Source organism: Malus sylvestris, chromosome 16 (assembly GCF_916048215.2).
Source record: "Malus sylvestris chromosome 16, drMalSylv7.2, whole genome shotgun sequence".
NCBI classification, from domain to species: Eukaryota; Viridiplantae; Streptophyta; class Magnoliopsida; order Rosales; family Rosaceae; genus Malus; species Malus sylvestris.
The window spans coordinates 38379802-38402520 of record NC_062275.1 but is presented as its reverse complement, the minus strand read 5'-3'; the positions used below and the strand labels follow the sequence as shown (position 1 = coordinate 38402520).

Below are 22719 nucleotides of genomic sequence, written 5' to 3'. Positions count from 1 at the left end.
TAGGGGAGCACTGTTTGTACCAATCTCGAAACTACTGAGCATCGGTCAACGTTATACCATTAAGGACCCAGAAGAGTTTCCCTACAACCAGGAGGCCATTCATAGCGCGACACGTGTTGACATCAGAAGGCAATCATAGTGCGACATGTGTCAACATCAGAAGCCAATCACAACACGGCACATGTCAATGTCAGAATGAAACTAGAAACTCTCTTCTATAAATAGAGATCATTCTCTCACAATATTTCCTAATGTTATTTGTGCTAAATCATTCACTAGTACTCACTAAAGGAGAGCTTGAACCTATGTACTTGTGTAAACCCTTCACAATTAATGAGAAATCCTCTACTCTGTGGACGTAGCCAATCAGGGTGAACCATGTACATCTTGTGTTTGCTTCCCTGTCTCTATCCATTTGCATACTTATTCACACTAGTGACCGGAGCAATCTAGCGAACGTCACAAACTTAACACTTTCTGTTGTACCAAAGTCACACACTGATTTTGTGCATCAACAAAGTTGAAGAAAAACATAATAAAATCATTAAAATTTCTAAAATGTTATTTTCCTTTCATCTTCTTCAACTAAGTTACAACAAAATTTAAAAAAAAAATAACAGAGACCATAGGGGAAAATAAATATTTTCATTTTTGGTCATAGACCGATGAATATTATAACCACAACAACAAAAAGTCTATCTCTCGAACAACTCGAGACTTGTACACCCATTACCAATATTCACAAGGGTGTGCTATCCACATACCTCAAATTACTTCTCACATATCCCTTGTTAATTTTTGTTTGTTGATTTTTTTTAATTCATCCAATCCGACAGTCGAAAATTAGAAGTATGTGTGAGAAGTAAAATTAGGTGTGTGGATATCACACTCCTATTCACAAAGGGCATCTCTAATGCTAGATACAAAATGCCTCAAAAAGGGATATTTTACATTTTTTCAAAATTCATAAATCTATCGAAGGAGAAAGACGGAATAGAAATTAATAAACATTGACACTCGAAAGTGGGGTTTAGGGAAAGAGACACACAGAAGTGGGCAGGGTTGGAGAAGGAGACCCAAACAAACAAACAAACCAACCAACAAACCGGAGGATCTGCGGATTCGAAGGTCAAATCTGAATTAGAAGAAGAAGCCGAACAAGGGTTTTTTTTGCTCTGCTCTGCCATGCTCGATTGGGGGTGTCAATTTGAAGTTGAAGGCATCATTTAATTTTGTAGAGGTGTTGCCCTGAAATTGTTGCCGACGAATCCATGGCGGAACTGAAAGTGGTGCAATTACTACGCGGTGTTGAATTGGAGCTGCGAAGGCGCTGAAAGCCTGGACCAGTTGTAAGTGGCGACTCTGAATTTATGTCCTTCTTTCTGTGCTCACTGATTGGTTTTCGTTCATGTTCATTAGTTGATTTTAATTTTCTGCGTGAGTGAAATTAGGGATTAATTTTGGTAATTGTGGGTTTCAATTGCGTTAGTAGGATTAAAAAAACGCCATTGATGGATAAAAATTTACTCATTTCATCTTGTTCATGTCAATTTCGGGTTTTGGGCACCATTATGCTGGATATTTCTATTTCTGGTCGATATTACAATTCTCCGATATCCATTGATAATTTCGGCTTTTTCAAAGATTCAAAATTTACATTCTGTAATTATAGGTAATATATACATATATCCCATATTTTTTAAGCTCAGCCATGAACCAGTTTGTGTGCTTGGGACCGTGTGCAGATTGAACTACATTTTCTGTGTTAATGAAACACATGGTGCTCTGCTATTTGATTTGATCGAAAGGTAAGTACTCTATTCTTTAGCATTACAGTGGGTTTAGTATGGATGTTGAAGTGGTTGATGTCGAAGGAATGGTGCATTGTGGGATGGTGGATGATGGTGATGCTGAACAAAGTGAAGGTGTAGAAGTGAATAATGGCAAAAATTCAGAGGCTCATGATGAAGATGGGATTTCTGAGCCATACGTGGGTATGGAATTTACTTCTGAAGAGGCTGGTAAGACTTTCTATGATGAATACGCCAGGCGTTTGGGTTTTAGCTCTAAAGTTGGTCAATCCAGTCGTTCTAAACCTGATGGGACAACCATAGCTCGGGAGTTTGTATGTGGCAGAGAGGGTTTGAAAAGAAGGCATGCTGATAGTTGTGATGCAATGCTTAGGATAGAGTTAAAGGATCAAGACAAGTGGGTTTCAACGAAATTTGTGAAGGAGCATAGTCATGCATTAGTGAATCCTGCTAAAATGCAATATATCCGGCCTCGCCGGCATTTTGCTGGTGCAGCAAAGAACGCAGCTGAAACTTATCAAGGAGTAGGGATTGTTCCCAGTGGTGTTATGTATGTATCAATGGATGGAAACCATGGAAACCATACCATTGTAGAGAAAAACCGTGTCGTTAGGAATACTTCATCTGCAGAATCAAATAGGCCTATCAAGAATGCTGTAACAGTTGATCATGCTCTTAGGCCTAGTAGTCGAAGGAGGACACTAGGGAAGGATGCTCAGAATTTGCTGGAGTATTTCAAGAAAATGCAGGCTGAGAACCCTGGTTTCTTTTATGCAATACAACTTGATGAAGATAATCACATGGCAAATGTGTTCTGGGCAGATGCGAGGTCAAGAACTGCGTACTGTCATTTTGGTGATTCTGTGACACTGGATACCACATACAGAGTCAATCAGTATAGGGTGCCCTTTGCTCCATTTACCGGAGTGAACCATCATGGTCAAATGGTTTTGTTTGGTTGTGCATTACTTCTAGATGAGTCTGAAGCATCTTTTATTTGGTTGTTCAAGACATTCCTTACAGCAATGAATGATTGCTCTCCTGTTTCGATTATGACTGATCAGGACAGAACCATACAGACAGCAGTTTCTCAGGTGTTTCCAGAAGTCCGTCACTGCATTAGCAAGTGGCATGTTTTAAGAGAAGGCCAGGATAGGTTGGCACATGTATGCCATGCACACCCCAATTTCCAGCTGGAACTTTATAATTGTATCAACTTGACTGAAACTGTCGAGGAGTTTGAATTATCATGGGATTCTATCCTTGATAAATATGACCTCAGGAGAAATGATTGGATTCAATCGTTATACCATGCTCGTGCTCAGTGGGTACCTGTGTATTTCCGGGATTCCTTTTTTGCTGCCATATCTCCCAATCAAGGGTACGATGGTTCCTTCTTTGAAGGCTATGTGAATCAACAGACCACATTACCATTGTTCTTTAGGCAATATGAAAGAGCTTTGGAGAATTGGTTTGAAAGGGAAATAGAAGCAGACTTTGATACAATTTGTACAACGCCAGTTTTGAGAACACCATCACCCATGGAGAAACAAGCAGCCAATCTTTATACAAGAAAGATTTTTGCAAAATTTCAAGAAGAGCTAGTTGAGACTTTTGTGTACACAGCAAATAGGATTGAAGGTGATGGAGCTATTAGCACATTCAGAGTTGCAAAATTCGAAGATGACAGCAAGGCATACATCGTTACATTTAACTATCCGGAGATGAGAGCTAACTGTAGTTGTCAAATGTTTGAGTATTCAGGCATTCTTTGTAGACATGTTTTGACTGTATTTACTGTAACGAATGTGCTTACATTGCCTTTCTATTATATTTTGAAACGATGGACAAGAAATGCAAAGAATGGAACTAACCCAGATGAGCATACTGGGGAGTTACATGGCCAAGAGTCTCTAACTTTACGGTACAACAATCTGTGTCGAGAAGCCATCAAATATGCAGAGGATGGGGCAACCACTACAGAAACTTTTATTGCAGCAATGACTGCTCTTAAAGATGGTGGGAAGAAGGTTTCTGTTGTGAAAAAAAATGTTGCTAAAGTTGCACCTCCTAGCTCTCAAAGTAATGTGACTGGCTATGATGACAAGAAAAACTCGACATCAACATCAGATATGACTCCTCTGTTGTGGCCACACCATGATGAAGTAATGAGGCGTTTTAATTTGAATGATGCTGGTGCACCTGCTCAAAATGTTTCTGACTTGAATTTTCCACGGATGGCCCCTGTATCTCTTCATCGAGATGATGGTACTCCTGAGAATATGGTATGGAAAAGAATTCTTTGTTTTGTTGCTGTACTTCTAGTCCCTTTTGTTCTGATTGCAAGTTCATGGCATTGATCAGGGCTTTTTTGCAGGTGGTACTTCCGTGTCTAAAGTCAATGACTTGGGTCATGGAAAATAAGAATTCAACACCAGGAAATAGAGTAGCTGTCATTAACCTGAAGGTACAAATGAGAAATGACACAATAGTTGTGACATTATGTATTATCAAATAAATTTCATTAGTTGTGACATAATGTATTATCAAATAAATTTAGCTCAAGTTTACTGTATTTGATAATCAGACCCCAGGATGCCTGAGTTGCATGAAATCTTTTTAAATCCTTCATTTAGGCTATCTCTTCATATGGTATTATTACTGCACTTAATTCTGAGATGTAGCATTGTTCTAGTGGAATTCTCGGGTTTGCACTGTCAAGCTTAGCAAGAGTGTTCTCTTTCTTCCATATTTTTCTTCTTAAACATCTCTATTATGACCACTGCAGTTGCAAGATTATAGCAGAATTCCATCAACTGAATCAGAGGTTAAGTTTCAGCTCTCAAGGGTTTCATTGGAGCCAATGTTAAGGTCCATGTCCTACATCAGTGATCAACTATCAACACCGGCTAATAAGGTTGCTGTTATAAATTTGAAGGTATGGAGTCAAAGTTTCAAACCTATATCTCCTAAATTTGGTCAGACTGCTTGGTGAACCACTTTTCTCCCTCATGTTGTTTGTTCATTCCCAATACCTTTTGATTCCTTGTGTGGGTACAGCCAATGGGGTTTCCACTTGGAAACACCCTTTCATAGCTGGGTCTTCTGCAAGCGGAATTATGGTTAATCAATTCAGAATACTCTAGGCTGTGTTCAATAAGTTTTTCCAATTTTATCTTTCTGTTAACCAGTGTAGGCTGCCTTGGAAAAGCATATTTCAATCCCTTAATGTGTTCTATTTGAAGCTCCAACCCACAGCAGGAAAGAGGGATGGATACTGTTTTGGAAGGATATATCGGCATGAGATCCCTGTTTTAGTGTTACTTTATTTTTTAATAATGGATTGCACTGTCTCTATTTCCAATCCATACTATAAGTTTTGAAAGGCCAAAGTTTTTCCTGAGGTCCAACTTTTGGCTTGGATTGTTGCTCATTGAAGGGTGAATGCCTCTCTGGTCCATCAGTGGAGGAGGCCAAATTTTGTTTATACCCTGACTGGTGCACTATGTTTAGAGGAACTTCACAGAGCTTTCATACTCTCTCTCTGCGAAATCCTTTATTGGTAGTGACTTTTTGGGGAAGGAAACAGCCTAAGTTGTGAGGGAAGGTTGGGGAGTTTGTGGACTTCTTCTTGGATAAGGCTAGATTTTGGCTTAGGTTTTGTCTGGGTTTCATGACAGCCTTTCTTTTAAATGTTGCTTTGTTGTTTCTTGCATTGGAAGGTTGCATCTTTTTTTTTTCAAAAGCACTGCAGGTTCACTTGGATCATACTCCGCCCTTTTAATTCATGATAGTCATTCTGTTTTCTACCAAAAGAACAATGTATTTATTAGATGAGCAGCTTCTTTCCTTCCTACTACAGAAAAGAAATAATTTATATCATTTCAAAGCGTCTCAGGAAAGACTTTCCCATCTTTTCATATTTTTTAGTGATAGAGGGAAAATATATGGAGTAAAGGAGGGGATGAAGACAGGTTGAGGGAGAGTGGTGTGGGGGAAGTTGGAGAAATGAAGATGTATGAAACAAAAACTTGAAAGTGTCAGCTTTTGGTTTTAAATTTTGTTTTGTGTATCATTCTATATCCCTCCTACCAATATTCCTCCACCCTTCTTTATCTCTCCTTTCTCCCATGTATTTCTCGTCAATCTCTAACAACTAAAAGCGAAATGGTCACCACACTGACCCTAAAGAAAGAGGGTTCATTACTAGTTTTCACATGTTTGGTCCTTTTCTAAAAAATGGGAATGCAGTTGCAATGATTTATTTCACACAGTTGCTGATAGGACAGTGGGACATCAACCATTGTAATTTTGGTAGACATGAATTCATTGCATATGTTATTGGTTTCAGTTGTTCAAAAAAAAAAAATGTTATTGGTTTCATTGCATATTTTATTGGTTGTAAAATGTAAGTGTTGGAGGAGGGGGACATCAACTAGATTATCAAATGAGACAAGAAGATATAAGAATTGCATCATTTAATCAGACATTTCTACTTGTGGCTATTGGAATTGCAACATATAATCTGTTACCTGCTGTACCTTTTAAAACCCTGAAAGCGTACTTGGTGTACAAACCTTTTTGTTATATTATTCTTGATTTTAGCACTAGTAAAATTCCTAAAACTTGCCTAGATAAACTCTTGTAACCTCTCTCTCTCTCTCTCCTCACACACACACATTAAATGATTTGGCCCAATTCTAACTACCTGGTTAAAACCTTCCAAAATGTGACAGTTTCTATCCTTGTTGATATTTTTTGTTGGTCTATCATCATCCCGAAAGGCTTGAGCTATTGGGATGTGGAACACTGACTGCTAATTGCGTCCGTCCCCCTGATATGTGGACTCTCGCCACCATTTATATTAAATAGCTCAACTTTTATAATTATCTAGAGGTTGCAATTGAAGGGATGTACTATGGTAAGCTTAACATTTCTTAAACCTCTTAAGATGAGGGCTAACACATTGTGTAGGTTGTAACAAATTAAATTTTTAGTCCTCAAATGAAACTAATACTCTCAATGTAAGTCTTACATTAAAGCCTTAAGTACATCTCTGTTAACTATTCTGGATTTGAAATGAAAATTTTATAGATGTCACTTCTAGAATTGTGATAAGATTTTGTTGTCTTTTTTGTTTTGAAGGTTTTGTTTTCCCGTTTACTTAATGTTTGACAGGTTAAGATGCATAATCTTTTTCTATTTCTTCAGCTTCAAGACACAGAGACAACTTCAGGGGAGTCAGAGGTCAAGTTTCAAGTTTCTAGGGATACATTGGGTGCCATGCTAAGATCAATGGCCTATATCCGTGAGCAGCTTTCAACTGCTGTAAGCTTTCTCAACCAATTCTGCGTTTGATGTCTTGTTTTTGGTTTATCTACTTCATATATGCTGATTTATGTATCACAAAAAATTTCTGAAATGTTTATGTTCCCTAGTAAAGGATTACTAGTTTGAAAGTTAGTGCCTAGAATCAAGTATTTAGGTTGTACAACAGAGAGAATTTAAGAATTTACTGGCCACTATAGGCCCAAAGCTGAAGAGAAAACCTAATCAACCATACAAAGAATTTATTGGTAATTTGATTTAGATGATGAACATCTTGCAGGTGTATCTCCAAAATTCTAAATCACATAGTATGGAATTCAACGTTTTCGATAGTATTGTAATTTATTGGTAATCATCTGGCAATATTTTTTTTATAGTAAACATAATATTTTATATAAACTAAATAAAAATTATACTAAAGGGATCTCTCTCTCCCCCTCCCCTTAAATAGATATCTTATTACACTTCATCCTAGATATCTTATTAGGTCCTTTCTGGTGACTTTTTTGTGTTTGGTTATTGTATTTTGATTTGACATTAATGATAGAGAAGGGAAAATGAGACAATACAGAGCGGATATGATGGGTGTGAGTGAATCAGTGATAGGAGAAAATACACATAGAATGATCGTTTAAAATAAACACAAAAAAATTACAATTTTTTTTTCTTTTCGTTTTTGTGAAAACGAAATCTGAATGACACACCCCAACCCAGAGGATCAAGGCGTGCTGGCCGTCACGTGAGCGTGACGTAACCAAAAGTGCAACGCGGAAGCAAGATATAACGGAAAATGAAGGAATTCAAACCAATCTCTAGTAGAACCACCTACTAGAATAAAAGGATGAGTTATAAGGTAAACACATAAATTCAGAGCATAGGTTTAAGTGCAGTCAAGTAGGACCAAAATAAAAGTACATCACCCGCAGGTGAGTCCTACATGCAGAACGTCTGTCAGAATGCCGAAAAAGACCTCGAGAGCCACCAACAGCTAACTAGAACCTGGAGGGGCGTAAAACAAAGATGAGTGGGTCAGTAAAATCAAAGATTTTCCAAAACAGTTCATTTAAAACATTTCTAACCTCTCACCGTAAAACCTGTATACTTTCCCAGAAAAATAGTATATAAACATATATATACACATATCATCAAAACTCAGCTCATATCTATCAACATAACATATCAGAAATAATATACCACGCCATGCCAAATATAGTCAAAAATGCATCAATATCAATCAGGTGAAATAATAAATCAACCGGAGACCCTACAATGGTCCTGTACGGTTGATTCTAAAGCTCAACATCCCACTCAGCCGGAGTCACCACAGTGACCTATACGGCCCTGCCGGAGTCACCAACTGTGACCTGTACGGCACTACACTGCACATCACTCGGAACTACGTATAGTAGTCTGTACGATGAAAGGTGTATAAATACGCTCTAGTGCTTCTCTCATCAATCATCAGCGCGCATAACTAAGGTCACCTACTAGTCGGAATCACATCTAGTGATCTATACGACTAGCATGTCGGAACCCTCACATGGTCTGTACGACATCCACCTACTTGGATCCAAGACGAGCGTGCGGTGTGGTGAATAATAATATAAGCACTAACACCTAGGGTGCAGGTTATGAGCTTTCAATGCAATTCTCATAAAATAACTCATCTGAATAATATAAAAACTCACCTGTGCGTCCATCGCGTCAATTAACATATATATGCATCCATTATCAAACTAAATATCTCAACATTTGCATGCATGGCAATTTAAATCATAATTTTCATATAAACGTATTTTCTGGGAAAAACAGTTGTATATAGGTAATACGAAAACAAAACTGCCCACTCACTGATAAGTCGATGGGTCGTAACCCCCGTGACGTCCCTGGATGCGCTTGTCCTCGAGATAAGTGTCACCTATATGCGAAACAACTATAAAAACGTTAATTTAAACACATAACCAACAATTCGAAATAACTTTTTATACGGTGCTCAATTTGGGTATATGAATATACCACATCGACCTACTCGACGTCACGGACGTCGAGTAATTTTTAGAAAAAATTTTGGAGGCCGCACGCGCCCCCACGCGCCATGACAGGCATGGGGACACGCGCCCCCACGCGCACCATCTTCAACCTCGGGCTCGCCGGACTGAACTTTCCGGCGGCCGGTTTCCGGCCAAACTTTGAACGTCTCGTTCTCCTTCGTTTCTCAACCATTTTCTTCGTATTTTATACCAAAATGAAGCCCCAAACATGTAGAATCACGATACACTACTTTTAAGCTTCAAAAACAACTAAATCTCATCGGAAAAATTCAAGCAAAACCGGCCAAACTTAACCCTCGTGATCCCGACGTCCAAATCCTTCAAACGAAGCACTCCGAGCTTCCTTGGGACCTCACTAAGCTCACTATAAGCTTAGAATTGCCTGAAACACAACATTTCACGTGTGCATGAACAATGACAAAAAATATGGGGGTTTCGGATTCACGTGAAATCGAAGGTTCTACGTCCTAAAACCAGTACCAATCAACTCAAAACATCTCAAGGATGAAGATTCTTACCTTGGTTACCTCGATCCACTGAGTTTTGGGGGATTTTGGGTGAGGCCGTACAATATGGGTGTGAGAGAGAGGGTGGGTCGAGATGGAGGAGAGAGAGGGCTACGCGATAGAGAAAGGGAGAGTGTGAGGGTTTAGATGCCCACATTCGATCCACACCATCCATTTTTCCAAATCCCTAACCAAATTAACAAGAACCAAATTAATAAGCCAACTTATCTTATTTATTTTCTTCCAAAACATATCTAAGATTAGACCAAATAATGTCACACACCCACGTACCTTAATGCCCGTTAAGGGCAATTCCGTCATTTCACGTCCTGAATAAGAAAATCTCGGGACGGGTTGTGACACTGAATCTCCCTTACAGTGGTGGCCATAGCAATTGAGTAGATTTCCCTATCCATGAACACAGGTGGATGTTGATGTTGTCTTCTATATTGGACCTTAATTTGGGAAACCAAAAGTTCTTAGCATTAAACCCATTGAAGCTAAACTAGCACGCTTCACTCACCCAATGATACTTGATATTTCTCCTAAACAATTCGTTAATTGTTGTTACTTAAGAATTAGCCCCTCTCCTATGTCTTGTTTGAATGGTCGTCACAAGTATCGTCTAGATTCTAAGCACTAGGGTTTCTCGAACTTCCCTAAGGATAGAAGTGAGAATTATCGTTAGACTTACCCTCAGAACGGGGTGTGCTGGAACTAGATCCTTCACTAGATTAGCTGGAATTGTAGCCACTCCATTCGAAAGGTTGACTCTACTGGTGACCAAAAGACGACTGCCCCCCGTGCTCTTCAGCTGAGTGCTACCACTCTCATCACCAACATTGTCACTAGGGGCATTTTTGGAATCCTCAACACGAAGTAAAGCCTCAAAGAATTCCTGGTATGTGGTACACCTAGCAGATGCTGCCAGAGATTGGAATTGTTTGCAGGTCTCTTTCTTAAATTGGTGGAGCATTCGGATGGGTTGGCAACGATGGCGGGACACTAGCGGGATCGGTAAGTTAACTTTTGATGGTACTCAACAACTGACATCTTACCCTGCATCAAGTCCATGAACTCGTCTCTCTTCCAGGTCATCATGGACTGAGTAGCAATAGTAAGTTGTTCAAAATCAGGCAAGTCGCCTTCATACCACCTCAACGACGTCGAGGTGGCAAGTCTCAAGGAAGAAATCTAGAACTAACAGAAGATTGATGTTACACCTTAGGTGTAAAAGCCAAGGGATTGCCAAGACCTTTGCTCTAATACCAAACTGGTATCAGTGCATAACATAGCGTGTGTGATGAAAGCAGGACTGCGTAAACCTATCAGAGATCATAACATTAATTTTGCAAACCTAGGCTCTGATACCAAACTGACGCACCCCAACCTAGATATCCAACCCTGGACACCCGAATTGAAGTGTGCTAGGGTGACAAAAGGTCAAGTGTAAAAGAATAAATTAAAGTAAGAGTACAAAATAAAGTAGTGAAAACAGAGTCCGTAGAGTGTGATGAACCATTAAATAAGTGTATGGGATGAAAAACCAGAGATACCAAATGAACCATTAAATAAGTGTATGGGATGAAAAACCAGAGATACCAAACTCACATCGGAGCAACTAAAAATCTAAAGCGGAAGTAAACTAATGTATCACATCCGAAGATGTTAATTACAATTTACTAAGAAAAGTCCCTACAATGATGTGGGAAGTCTATGCCACCATGCCTCGACGGCAAGAGCACCAAAGCCTACTAAATTCTGGAGGGGCGCAAAACAAAATGGGTTAGTATGTTCGAAAGAGAGATGATTTTTAGAAATCTTTATTTATACTCATACTTTTTGTTTTGCGCCCCTCCAGGATTTAGTAGGTTTTTGGGAGCTCTTAACGTTGAGGTGTGTTTGTACCATACTTGACCAATCCCGAAACTACTGAGCATAGGTCAACGTTATACCGTCAAGGACCCAAAAGAGTTTTCCTACAACCAGGAGGCCAATCACAGTGTGATAAGTGTCAAAAGCCAATCATAGCGCGACACGTGTCAACATCAGAAGCCAATTACAACACGACACGTGTCAATGTCAGAATGAAACTAGAAACTCTCTTCTATAAATAGAGATCATTCTCTCATAATATTTCATAATGTCATTTGTACTAAATCATTCACTAGTACTCACTAAAGTAGAGCTTAAACCTATGTACTTGTGTAAACCCTTCACAATTAATAAGAACTCATCTACTCTGTGGACGTAGCCAATCTGGGTGAACCACGTATATCTTGTGTTTGCTTCCCTGTCCCCATCCATTTACATACTTATCCACACTAGTGATCGGAGCAATCTAGCGAAGGTCACAAACTTAACACTTTCTGTTGTACCAAAATCCTCACTGATTTTGTGCATCAACATTTGGCGCCGTCTGTGGGAACAACACTTATTCTCACTCTCTTCAGCTTTGTCAAGCTAGTTTCCACCATTAGTACTCTCTTTTGACCAGGCATCCCTCTCCAACATGTGGAGCGAAGGAAGCCACATCACACAGAATGACACCCCTCTTGCACCTAGTGCGAAGCAACGAAAGAAGGAAGGAAAGAGGGTTGCTCTTCAAGCTAAAGTCGATGAGCTAGAAGCTCAAAACAACAAGATAGCAATGAAGAATGAGGTCATTCAGGAGCAGTATGAGAAGCTCTTTGAGATGCTCTCAAACACGCGAGCTTGTTGCCCCTATAGACATCAACCATCATCTGGGTGCCCTCTAACACGGAGGGTCACCTTCCTTCGACATGGGTATCCCTGATGAGGAGCGAGCTAATCATCAAAACATTGATCAACATGAAACTTCTCTCAATCCAGCTGCTTCGACCCAAAGAAGAGAAATGGAGGAAGACACCTCCTTGCAGAAGAGTTGGAAGGATCGAAAGCCGTTTATCGTGATTGCCGAGACTTCCTAAAGCAACGTCGAGATAATCCCCTCCACATATGCTCGAAGATCAATGACCCAAGGGTTTCTGTCGGTCCCCTCCCACGACCCAGGCCAGCTGCCAATCTAAGGAAGGAACGACATGTCCTAGAGGAACATGAAGGTACAGGGGACTTTGAGGTATTTCGACAGACTCGCCCTAGAAGTCAGTACGACGAGTCCAAGGAAAAGTCACACGCTCTTGCTCAAACTTTCCTACTTCCAAGAGGCGATGGAGACTTACGAAAGAAAATCTCAGTGGTACATGACTCCACTCAAGACCCTTTTGTCCTACAGCTCCTTGAGGAAGTAAACAAGTTAAAGGCCGAACGTCAGGCCGAGATAACTGACCGGAACCAACTCAGGCCTGGCCCTCTCACAAGGAGGATCCTTGACACCCCCCTTCAAGCGAAGACAAAACAAAAGCTTAGTTTACAACTATATACTGGAAGAGAGGACCCAATTGAACACCTTAACCTCTTTAAGTCCACCATGGCATATCAGATGCACACCGACGAAGAGCGATGTCTTCTCTTCCCCTCCACCCTTTCTGGCGAAGCTCTAAACTCATATTGTCGTCTTCCACCTAAGACAGTATACTCATTTAAGGAACTAAGGAAACTGTTTGTCTCTCAACACATCTTCCAGACCGATCGCTTGCATTCTGCAGATGACTTGTACACTATTCGCTAGAAGCCGGACGAGTCACTACGAGAGTATGCTGGTCGTTTCAGCCATGAGTATTCTCACTACGCTGAGGCATATGACAAGACCACCCTCAAGGCCTTCACGGCAGGCCTACGTGATTGTTTCTTCAAGTACATGATCATGCCAACACTTGGAAGACTTACTGAGGTGATGGCACAGGCTTACAAGCATGCCTCTGCCAAGGCAAGGACATATCAAGGGAAACCCCCCACAACCACCCCTTATCAGCAAGTAGGGAGTGGAAGCCAGATCCAACTAAATGAGAAGACCTCGATCTTCCAAACGACAACGGTGTCTCCCCTTGCCTTACTTAATACTTTGCCAAGTCAACAGACATATCAATCTCAGGGTAAAATGAAAGATTTCCATCCTCACCAGTATCATTTTAGTAAAAGGAGTAAGAGACACTACCGCGATAACAAAGGGTATCGCCATGATAATCCCCAACCCCAGGCAGTCAACACAGTGGGTCAAGCACGTGTCAGGACAGCCCCTACCCCGAGATATGAGGCATACACACATTTGAACGCCACATGCGTGGCCATTTACCCCAGCATGGCACACTTGATACTGAAGCCAAAGCCGAGGCATCCAGATTACAAGCCCACGAAGAACACGGGCACGTTTTGCTGCTACCACGAGCATAACGGCCATGACGGTGAGAAGTGTATCACCCTTCGTGATCATATTGAAGCTTTGGCACATGAAGGAAAAATTGATCAATTCCTCCTTCACCTTCCAAGGGGTAACCGTAACCAACGCCAGGTAAATGTGATATATTCCATAAGTGGTGGCACACCCATATCTAAATCTTCCAACAGGGCCATGTAAAATAGTGAACGAGCTTTAAGGTCTGGCCACCAAGTGTTTCACGTGGAAGACATCAGGGGAGGTAAGTATCAAAAGCCTAATTGGGATCCAATATGTTTCTACCCTGAGGAAGAAAGAGGTATCATCTACCATCACAACGACCCACTGATCGTGGAAGGTCACATAGCCAACTTTGAAGTATGACGAATCCTGGTAGACACGGGGGTTTCGGTTAATATCATGTTTTCTGAAGCTTTCAGGGCACTTAATGTAGCTGAACATTTGCTCGACCGCTCGATTTCCCCTCTGATAAGCTTCTCCGATGATATCGTGCAACCTTTGGGGAGCATACACTTACCTTTCACCATTGGTACAGGCCCTTACACAGCTACCATTACCACTAACTTCCTGGTGGTTGATTGCCCAACGGCATACAATGTCATCTTCGGACGCACAGGTATCAATGATCTCAAGGCCATGGTATCCACACATATGTTGTTAAAATTTTCAACCCCCTATGGCAATGGTTACATCAGAGGAGATCAACTTAGTGCACGATCATGTTACAACACTTCGGTCAAGCAACAGCACCTGCATGTGCCCAAGGAAACCCTTTCTATACATGACCAAGTCATAAAGACCAGCCCAGACGAAGCCAACTTGGATCTTTACGGTGGCAACAGTCAACCCGACGATCCTCGAGATGACTCTTTCAACCAGCAAGCACAACCCACTGAAGAGTTGGAGAAGGTCTCTATCTCAAAAGATTATCCGGATCGCATGGTGAAGATTGGTACCACCTTGTCACCACCTATTCGGTTGGCATTGATCTCATTTTTGCAAGAGAACATTGAGGTCTTCGCCTGGTCATACAAAGACATGCCAGGCATCTCTCCTGATATAATCTGTCATCGCTTAAGTATTGATCTCAAGACCAAGCCAGTGAGACAGAAGCGAAGATCTTGTAACGCTGAATGGTACAAGGCAATGAAGGCAGAAGTTGAAAAACTCAAAGGCATAGGCTTCGTCATGAATGCTTCAACATGAAAGCTTCCAACATGAAGCAAGGTCTAAGTATATGTCAACAAGACTATATAAATAAACGAACAGCTTCACAGTATATTCGTTCAATCATACATTTCAACACATTCATACATAAGCCAACTGTGCTTTGAAAGGGTTCAACATATTTTGTGTCATTCGACACTTGCTACAATGTGCCTAGACACCTTGCCCTTATTCTCACCAACCACGTGATGAAATGTGAAGAAGGAATTCATTTTCATGCCACCAACCAGGTGATGAAATGTACAATCCGTACTCTCCTTCATGCCACTAACCAGGTGATGAAATGTACAACTCATACTCTAATATCATTTGGTAACTTGTCATTCATGCCACCAACCAGGTGATGAAATGTACAACCCGTACTCTCCTTCATGCCACCAACCAGGTGATGAAATATACAACCCGTACTCTAATATCATTTGGCAACTTGCCACTCATGTCACCAACCAGGTGATGAAATGTACAATCTGTACTCTCCTTCATGCCACCAACCAGGTAATAAAATGTACAACCCGTACTTTAATATCATTTGGCAACTTGCCATTCATGCCACAAACCAGGGGAAGAAGGAACTCACCTTCGTACCACCAATCAAATGATGAAAGCAATTCACCATTCATTCCACCTACCAGAATACGAGTGGTACAACTTGTACATGTGAACTCCTAGCATTCATAAATAATCAAAAACCCTCAAGCTTGACAACTCAACTAGGGGAGCATTTATGCCCAACAAGAGTTATAGTCACCAACAAAGTCTTATTGCAAGCCAACAACAACTTCAGTGCATGGCATACGAAGATCAAGCTATTCAGCCCTCTTACATCTGCTTCAAACATTTCCCCTCTGTAACAATGCAAACACTACAACTCGTAAAACACTTCACACTCTTGATCAGGACAGTGTGAAGCAAAACCAATTTATGGTGCCAACAAGAGCTTCATCAATGGAGGGCAACCACAATTCTCAAAAGCTTCACACTCTTGATCAAAACAGTTTGAAGCAAAACCAATTTATGATGCCAACAAGAGCTTCATCAAAAAAGTTCAACCACAATTCTCAAAAACTTCACTCTTGATCAAGACAGTGTGAAGCAAAACCAATTTATGGTGCCAACAAGAGTTTCATCAATGGAGGGCAACCACAATTCTCAAAAGCTTCACACATTCTGGGTCAAGACAGTGTGAAGCAAAACCAATTTATGGCGCCAACAAGAGCTTCATCAAAGGAGTTCAACCACAATTCTCAAAAGCTTCACTCTTGATCAAGACAGTGTGAAGCAAAACCAATTTATGGTGCCAACAAGAGCTTCATCAATAAAGGGCAACCACAATTCTCAAAAGCTTCATACACTCTTGATCAAGACAGTGCGGAGCAAAACCAATTTATGGTGCAAAAAACAAGAGCTTCCTCAATGGAGGGAAAACACAATTCTCAAAAGCTTCACTTTTGATAAAGACAGTGTGAAGCAAAACCAATTTATAGTGCCAACAAGAGCTTCATCAAAAGAATTCAACCACAATTCTCAAAAGTTTCACTCTTGATCAAGACAGTGTGAAGCAAAACTAATTTATGGTGCCAACAAGAGCTTCATCAATGGAGGGCAACCACAATTCTCAAAAGCTTCACACTCTTGATCAAGACAGTGTGAAGCAAAACCAATTTATGGTGCCAACAAAAGCTTCATCAAAGGAGTTCAACCACAATTCTCAAAAGGTGATGAAATGTACAACCTGTACTCTCCTTCATGCCACCAACTATGTGATGAAATGTACAACCCGTACTCTAATATCATTTGGCAACTTGCCATTCATGCCACAAACTAGGGGAAGAAGGAACTTACCTTCGTACCACCAACCAAGTAATGAAAGCAACTCACCATTCATTCCACTTACCAGAAGACGAGTGGTATAACTTGTACATGTGAACTCTTAGCATTCACAAATAATAAAAAACCCTTAAGCTTGACAACTCAACTGGGGGAGCACTTATGCCCAACAAGAGTTATAGTCACCAACAAAGTCTTATTGCAAGCCAACAACAACTTTAGTGTATGGCATACGAAAATCAAGCTATTCAACCCTGTTGCATCTGCTTCAAACATTTCCCTTCTGTAACAATGTAATCACTACAACTCGTAGAAAGCTTCACACTCTTGATCAAGACAGTGTGAAGCAAAACCAATTTATGGTGCCAACAAGAGCTTCATCAATGGAGGGCAACCACAATTCTCAAAAACTTCACTCTTGATCAAGACAGTGTGAAGCAAAACCAATTTATGATGCCAACAAGAGCTTCATCAAAGGAGTTCAACCATAATTCTTAAAAGCTTCACACACTCTTGATCAAGATGGTGTGAAGGAAAATCAATTTATGGTGCCAACAAAAGCTTCATCAATAGGGGGCAACTACAATTCTCAGATCTTCAAAGTAAATTCAATTTATATGGTTTATCCAAACCTTCGACTACTACAAGGTATGGCTTGCATCACAATCTCTTGTTCAACAGTGTGGAAGCAAAATTTTTATATGTTTTCTCTCCCTACATTTTCAAATTTCTAGTTTCCCTAAAAAAAAAATTGGGAAATTCAACAAAACTTCATCAATGGAGGACAACTATAAATTCTCAAAAGCTTCATACTATCTTGCAACTGTTTATTCTCATGCTTAAGCCCTCTGATCTCCTGTTCGAGACTTACCACTTCAGCTGCCAATGATTCAACTTGGCGGGTTCGTGCAAATAGGCGTTGGACCATATTAGACACAAAACTTGCACACTAAACACTGAGAGCCAGAGAATCCTTAACAGCCAACTCATCAGACCGTTTGGAAACTAGTATGTTATCTTTGGGAGTGAGAAGGTTCCTGGCCACCACCGCAGCGGTCATATCATTCTTCATCACAGAGTCCCCAAAGGTAAGAGGACTAGTAGGGGATAAGAAGGATGGGCGCCATATGTTGTCTTGAGAAGGCATGGCTGCCTTTTCACCAAAGTTCAAGTCAAAACGATGATCGGATAGGCCAGACATTCTCAGAAATGATGAAGGAGAAATGAGGTGTAATAAATCTCTGAAGTAAGGGGAAAATTCCTACAAGCAATAACTCTCTTAATGTACTCCTTGCACACAATTGGTGCCCTTATAAAAGAAAGGGCAACAGGGCCGTTGGTTAAAAAATCGAAGAGGCACCGCTCTCCAGATTCCGAAGAAGCACCACTCTCCGGATTTCGAAGAGGCACCACTTTCCACACGCAACATCAGCTCCTCGGGTACCACAGATAACTTTGCCAAAGATTTTTGACAAAGTTTAGACACATAAATTTTGAAGGTCAAACTACCCTACTATTACCCACAAGGGTAAAGGAACATCAACACTGCTTGATAACTAGAAAGTCCCAATGTGTGTCAACCTCTGTGCTCCGTGGCATGGCAGATTAGCAAAAATGCCCAACTTTTACTCACATTCGAGACAACACTCCCAACAAGATTGCTTGCTCAAAAATCGAAGAGGAACCACTCTCCGAATTTCGAGAGCCAGATTCCCAAAAGGATTACTCTCTCAAAAATCGAAGAGACACTGCTTTCCAAATCTTAAGAGTCAGACTCCCAACAGGATTGCTTTCTCAAAAATCGAAGAGGCACCATTCTCTGAATCTCGAGAGCCAGATCCCCGACAGGATTGCTTGTTCGAAAACCAAAAGAGGCACCGCTTTCCGAACTTCGAGAGCCAGATTTCTTTGGATAAAACTTGTCTACAATCTTCACACGCAACATCAACTTTCCTGATACCACAGACCATTTTTTCAAAGCGCTCTAACAAAGTTAAAACATGTAAAGCTTACAGCTCCTGCTATGACCAAGAAGGGTAAAGGAATAGCATTATTATTTGCTCAAAAATCGAAGAGGCACCGCTCTCTGAATCTCGAGAGCCAGACTCCCAACAAGATTACTTTCTCAAAAATCGAAGATGCACCGCTTTCTGAATCTCAAGAGCCAGACTCCCAACAAGATTGCTTTCTTAAAAATCGAAGACACATCGCTCTCCGAATCTCGAAAGCCAGATCCTTGACAAGATTGCTTGTTCGAAAACCGAAGAGGCATCGCTCTCCGAACTTCGAGAGCCAGATTTCCTTGGATAAAGCTTGTCTGCAATCTTCACACGCAACATCAGCTTTCCAGATACCACATACCACTTTTTCAAAGTGCTCTGATAAAGTTAAAACACTTGAAGCTTGCAGCTCCCACTACATTGCTATGACCAAGAAGGGTAAAGGAATAGCATTACTACTTGTTGTTAGGGAGACTCCTATATATGTCGACCTCCATCCTTCACGAACAGGTAGACCTGCAAAAATGTCCAACCCTTCCTCATATCTGAAAGGGCACTCTTAACGAAGCCTCTCGAAATACTCAGCTTTCTTCCCCCCCCCTAATAATACCTATACAAACCAGCCACACCAGAGCAAGAGTATCTCATATCATCAGGGTCAAAAGCAAGAGTATCCCATATCATACTTTTTCTTTGTATTTTCCTTTGCCCTTGTTCTTACCTGCAAGACAAGGAGAAAGAGAGCAATCAATCAGCACTTGGAATCAAGCTTCCAGTTAGGAACTGACTGCCTGGAACCCCTTGCCTGATTACTTACCTGGCATTGCTCTCGAGTACTCATCTTTAACATCTTATGCTTCCAGAAAAGATACCACATATGCCTGAGGAACAGATAGGGCAAGTGAGAAGGATACAAGGAAGCATGTGGAGACAAACGCAACAGAACACATGCCGATTCATCTATTACTTCGTCAACAACAAAAGTATCTCATATCATCAAGGTCGAACGCACTCTTGATTTGATGGACTTGTTTTGACCCTCAAATTCTTGAGTCAGCCTTATACTCTGGAGGAAACCAGAAAACCCTCCAGCCCAGTTCAAGAATAAGCCTGTGGAAAGTTACTTCTTCAAAAGCAAAAGTATCTCATATCATCTCTTCTCCATTTGCTTCTCCTTATCTTTGTTGCTGTTTACGACACAAGGAGAAGGAGAACAATCAACCGGAAGCCAAAGTCGAACCTCCGATCCAGGTTGCTTGCTTGGAAGTCTGATTGATTACCTTGTCTGTTACCTCTTTTGGCAAATCTCCTAGCTCGGCGACTTGGGGGACTCCTACTATAAGGTTTTGTATCGCACTTGACCAAGCCCGAAACTACAAGTAAGCTTCAAGTGAAATTGATACATTACCTTGTGCATCTTCATCGGTTAAAGATAACATCCCTGGATTGAGGAAAAGTACTTCCAGAGAAGATGTCACATCTACGTATGAGACAGATAAGGCAAGTGAAAATGATACCACACTTCGGTACTTAGAAGTTTCGTGATTACTCAATGGCTTAGATCTTGCAAGCCTCCAACCGAGGAGCTTCCCTCACTCGGGAACTTAGGGGAGCACTGTTTGTACCGTACTTGACCAATCTCGAAATTATTGTGCACCGGTCAACGTTATACCGTCAAGGACCCAGAAGAGTTTCCCTACAACCAGGAGGCCAATCACAGCGCGACACGTGTCGACATCAGAAACCAATCATAGCGCGACACGTGTCAACATCAGAAGCCAATCACAGCACGACACATGTCAATATCATAATGAAACTAGAAACTCTCTTCTATAAATAGAGATCATTCTCTCACAATATTTCCTAATGTCATTTGTACTAAATCATTCACTAGTACTCACTAAAGAAGAGCTTGAACCTATGTACTTGTGTAAACCCGTCACAATTAATGAGAACTCCTCTACTCCGTGGACATAGCCAATCTAGGTGAACCACGTACATCTTGTGTTTGCTTCCCTGTCCCTATCCATTTACATATTTATCCACACTAGTGACCGGAGCAATTTTGCGAAGGTCACAAACTTAACACTTTCTGTTGTACCAAAATCCTCACTGATTTTGTGTATCAACAAGGTGTATTGTCATAGTCTTCCCTCATCAGTGTAGGGATTTCTCTTAGTAAATTGTAATTAACATCTTTGGATGCGTTATATTAGTTTACGTCCACTTTAGGTTTTCAGTTTCTCTAATCTCAGTTTGGTATCTCTGGTTGTCCATATACACTTGTTTAATGGTTCATCACAATCCCTCTGCTCTCACTACGTTATACTCTTTAATTTATTCTTTTACACTTCACACTATGACTTCGTCTCCCTAACAAACAACATGGATTGTTGTGGCTTCCTTGGAGGAAGAGAAGTAGACTTTCGTTGATGACAAAGATGGTATGGTGGTATTTTTTTATCTTGTACAAAGACTACACCCACCGACCCCACTTAGTGGGAAAAGACTTTGTTGTTGTTGTTGTTGTTGCACCCAGCCATAGAACTACATATACACTCTTTGGGGGTTACAGAATAGGAATGTACGCAGGAACAATGGGTTGATAGAGTTTATTGATTTACTACACTTATAGATGTATACCCAACATATACTGGGACTTTGCCTCCTTTTATTATTAATACAATGTACTTGATAAAAAAGGAACAAGAAAAACAAACCTGGAGTGTGGCAAAATTAAAGTAGGAAATTCCTAGACATTGTGTTTGTGTTGAGTGATTACTCAATTTCTTTTACTGTTTACTTATGTGAAAGTTTAAATTGCCAGGCTGAGATCCAGTCGGAGTCCCTTGCTAAAAAGCAGCGGAAGTAAGGGCATCTTATTATTCTACTTGCCAAACTGTAACCCCAGGTGCACGTGACATCTGGTCTCCACGGGGGAGGTGACCACTTATCAAGTTTGGGGTGCTCGCAGCTGCTACATTTGTCGCTTTGCATAGGCCTCTCCCCTTTTGTGTAAGATTGTTGTCAACATATTTGTACATGTAGCGCAAGAAAATCCAAATCTTCAAAGAGATTTGATAGGTCTATGTGGTGGAAGAAATTAGAGGGTGCCACTATTTGACATGCTTGTTCAGAAATTTCTTCAAACGGAATTGGTAGGGGCAATTCTAATAGCTGTAAGTTTGCAGTTGTGTTTTTTTTGTTTGTTTGTTTTTCTTACGTTGTAGCACAAGATGTGAATTCGATTGTTTTGCTTGACACTATCAGTTGCAAGGAGAGTAAGGAGTATATAATTTTCTAACCATATTTCAGGGGCTCATAGATCCATCTGCACTAATGTCTTTTTATTAATGTTGAGGGACTTGGATATTTTTTTTTTTTTTTTTTTTTTTTTTTTTTTGGAGGAGGAGGAGGAGGAAATTGGATTTATCTGTACAATATTGGTTTGTATGCAGTTTGGAAAAATAAAAAAGTAAAATATGGTTTGCATAGTTTGAGAAAAATTCATCTCCTCCTCCACCATGAAATTAGCTTTCACTCTTGAATTTGTCAAGGAGCACCTGAGGCTAGCAGTGTTGCTGTTGCTGGTCATGTCCTCGCAAGTCATCGGTACAAGGATCGAGCTCCATGATTTTCCAGCAGATAATC

At 40.7% G+C, this 22719-nt stretch overlaps 1 protein-coding gene across 2 annotated transcripts; it reads left to right on the top strand.

The window, feature by feature from the left end:
• The first annotated feature begins 1002 nt into the window (after window positions 1-1002).
• On the top strand, window positions 1003-22377 carry LOC126606545 (protein FAR1-RELATED SEQUENCE 3-like). Of its 2 annotated transcripts, none has more exons than XM_050273939.1 (6): window positions 1003-1349; window positions 1746-4096; window positions 4189-4278; window positions 4600-4749; window positions 6990-7139; window positions 21896-22377. In XM_050273939.1, exons 2-6 carry the CDS (start codon window positions 1847-1849, stop codon window positions 21938-21940), a joined length of 2685 nt encoding a protein of 894 aa, XP_050129896.1. In that variant the 5' UTR covers window positions 1003-1349; window positions 1746-1846; the 3' UTR covers window positions 21941-22377. The 2 variants fall into 2 exon arrangements, with proteins under 2 accessions (XP_050129896.1, XP_050129897.1); XM_050273940.1 differs by having other exon boundaries at window positions 1004-1349; window positions 7023-7139.
• Window positions 22378-22719: the final 342 nt, after the last annotated feature.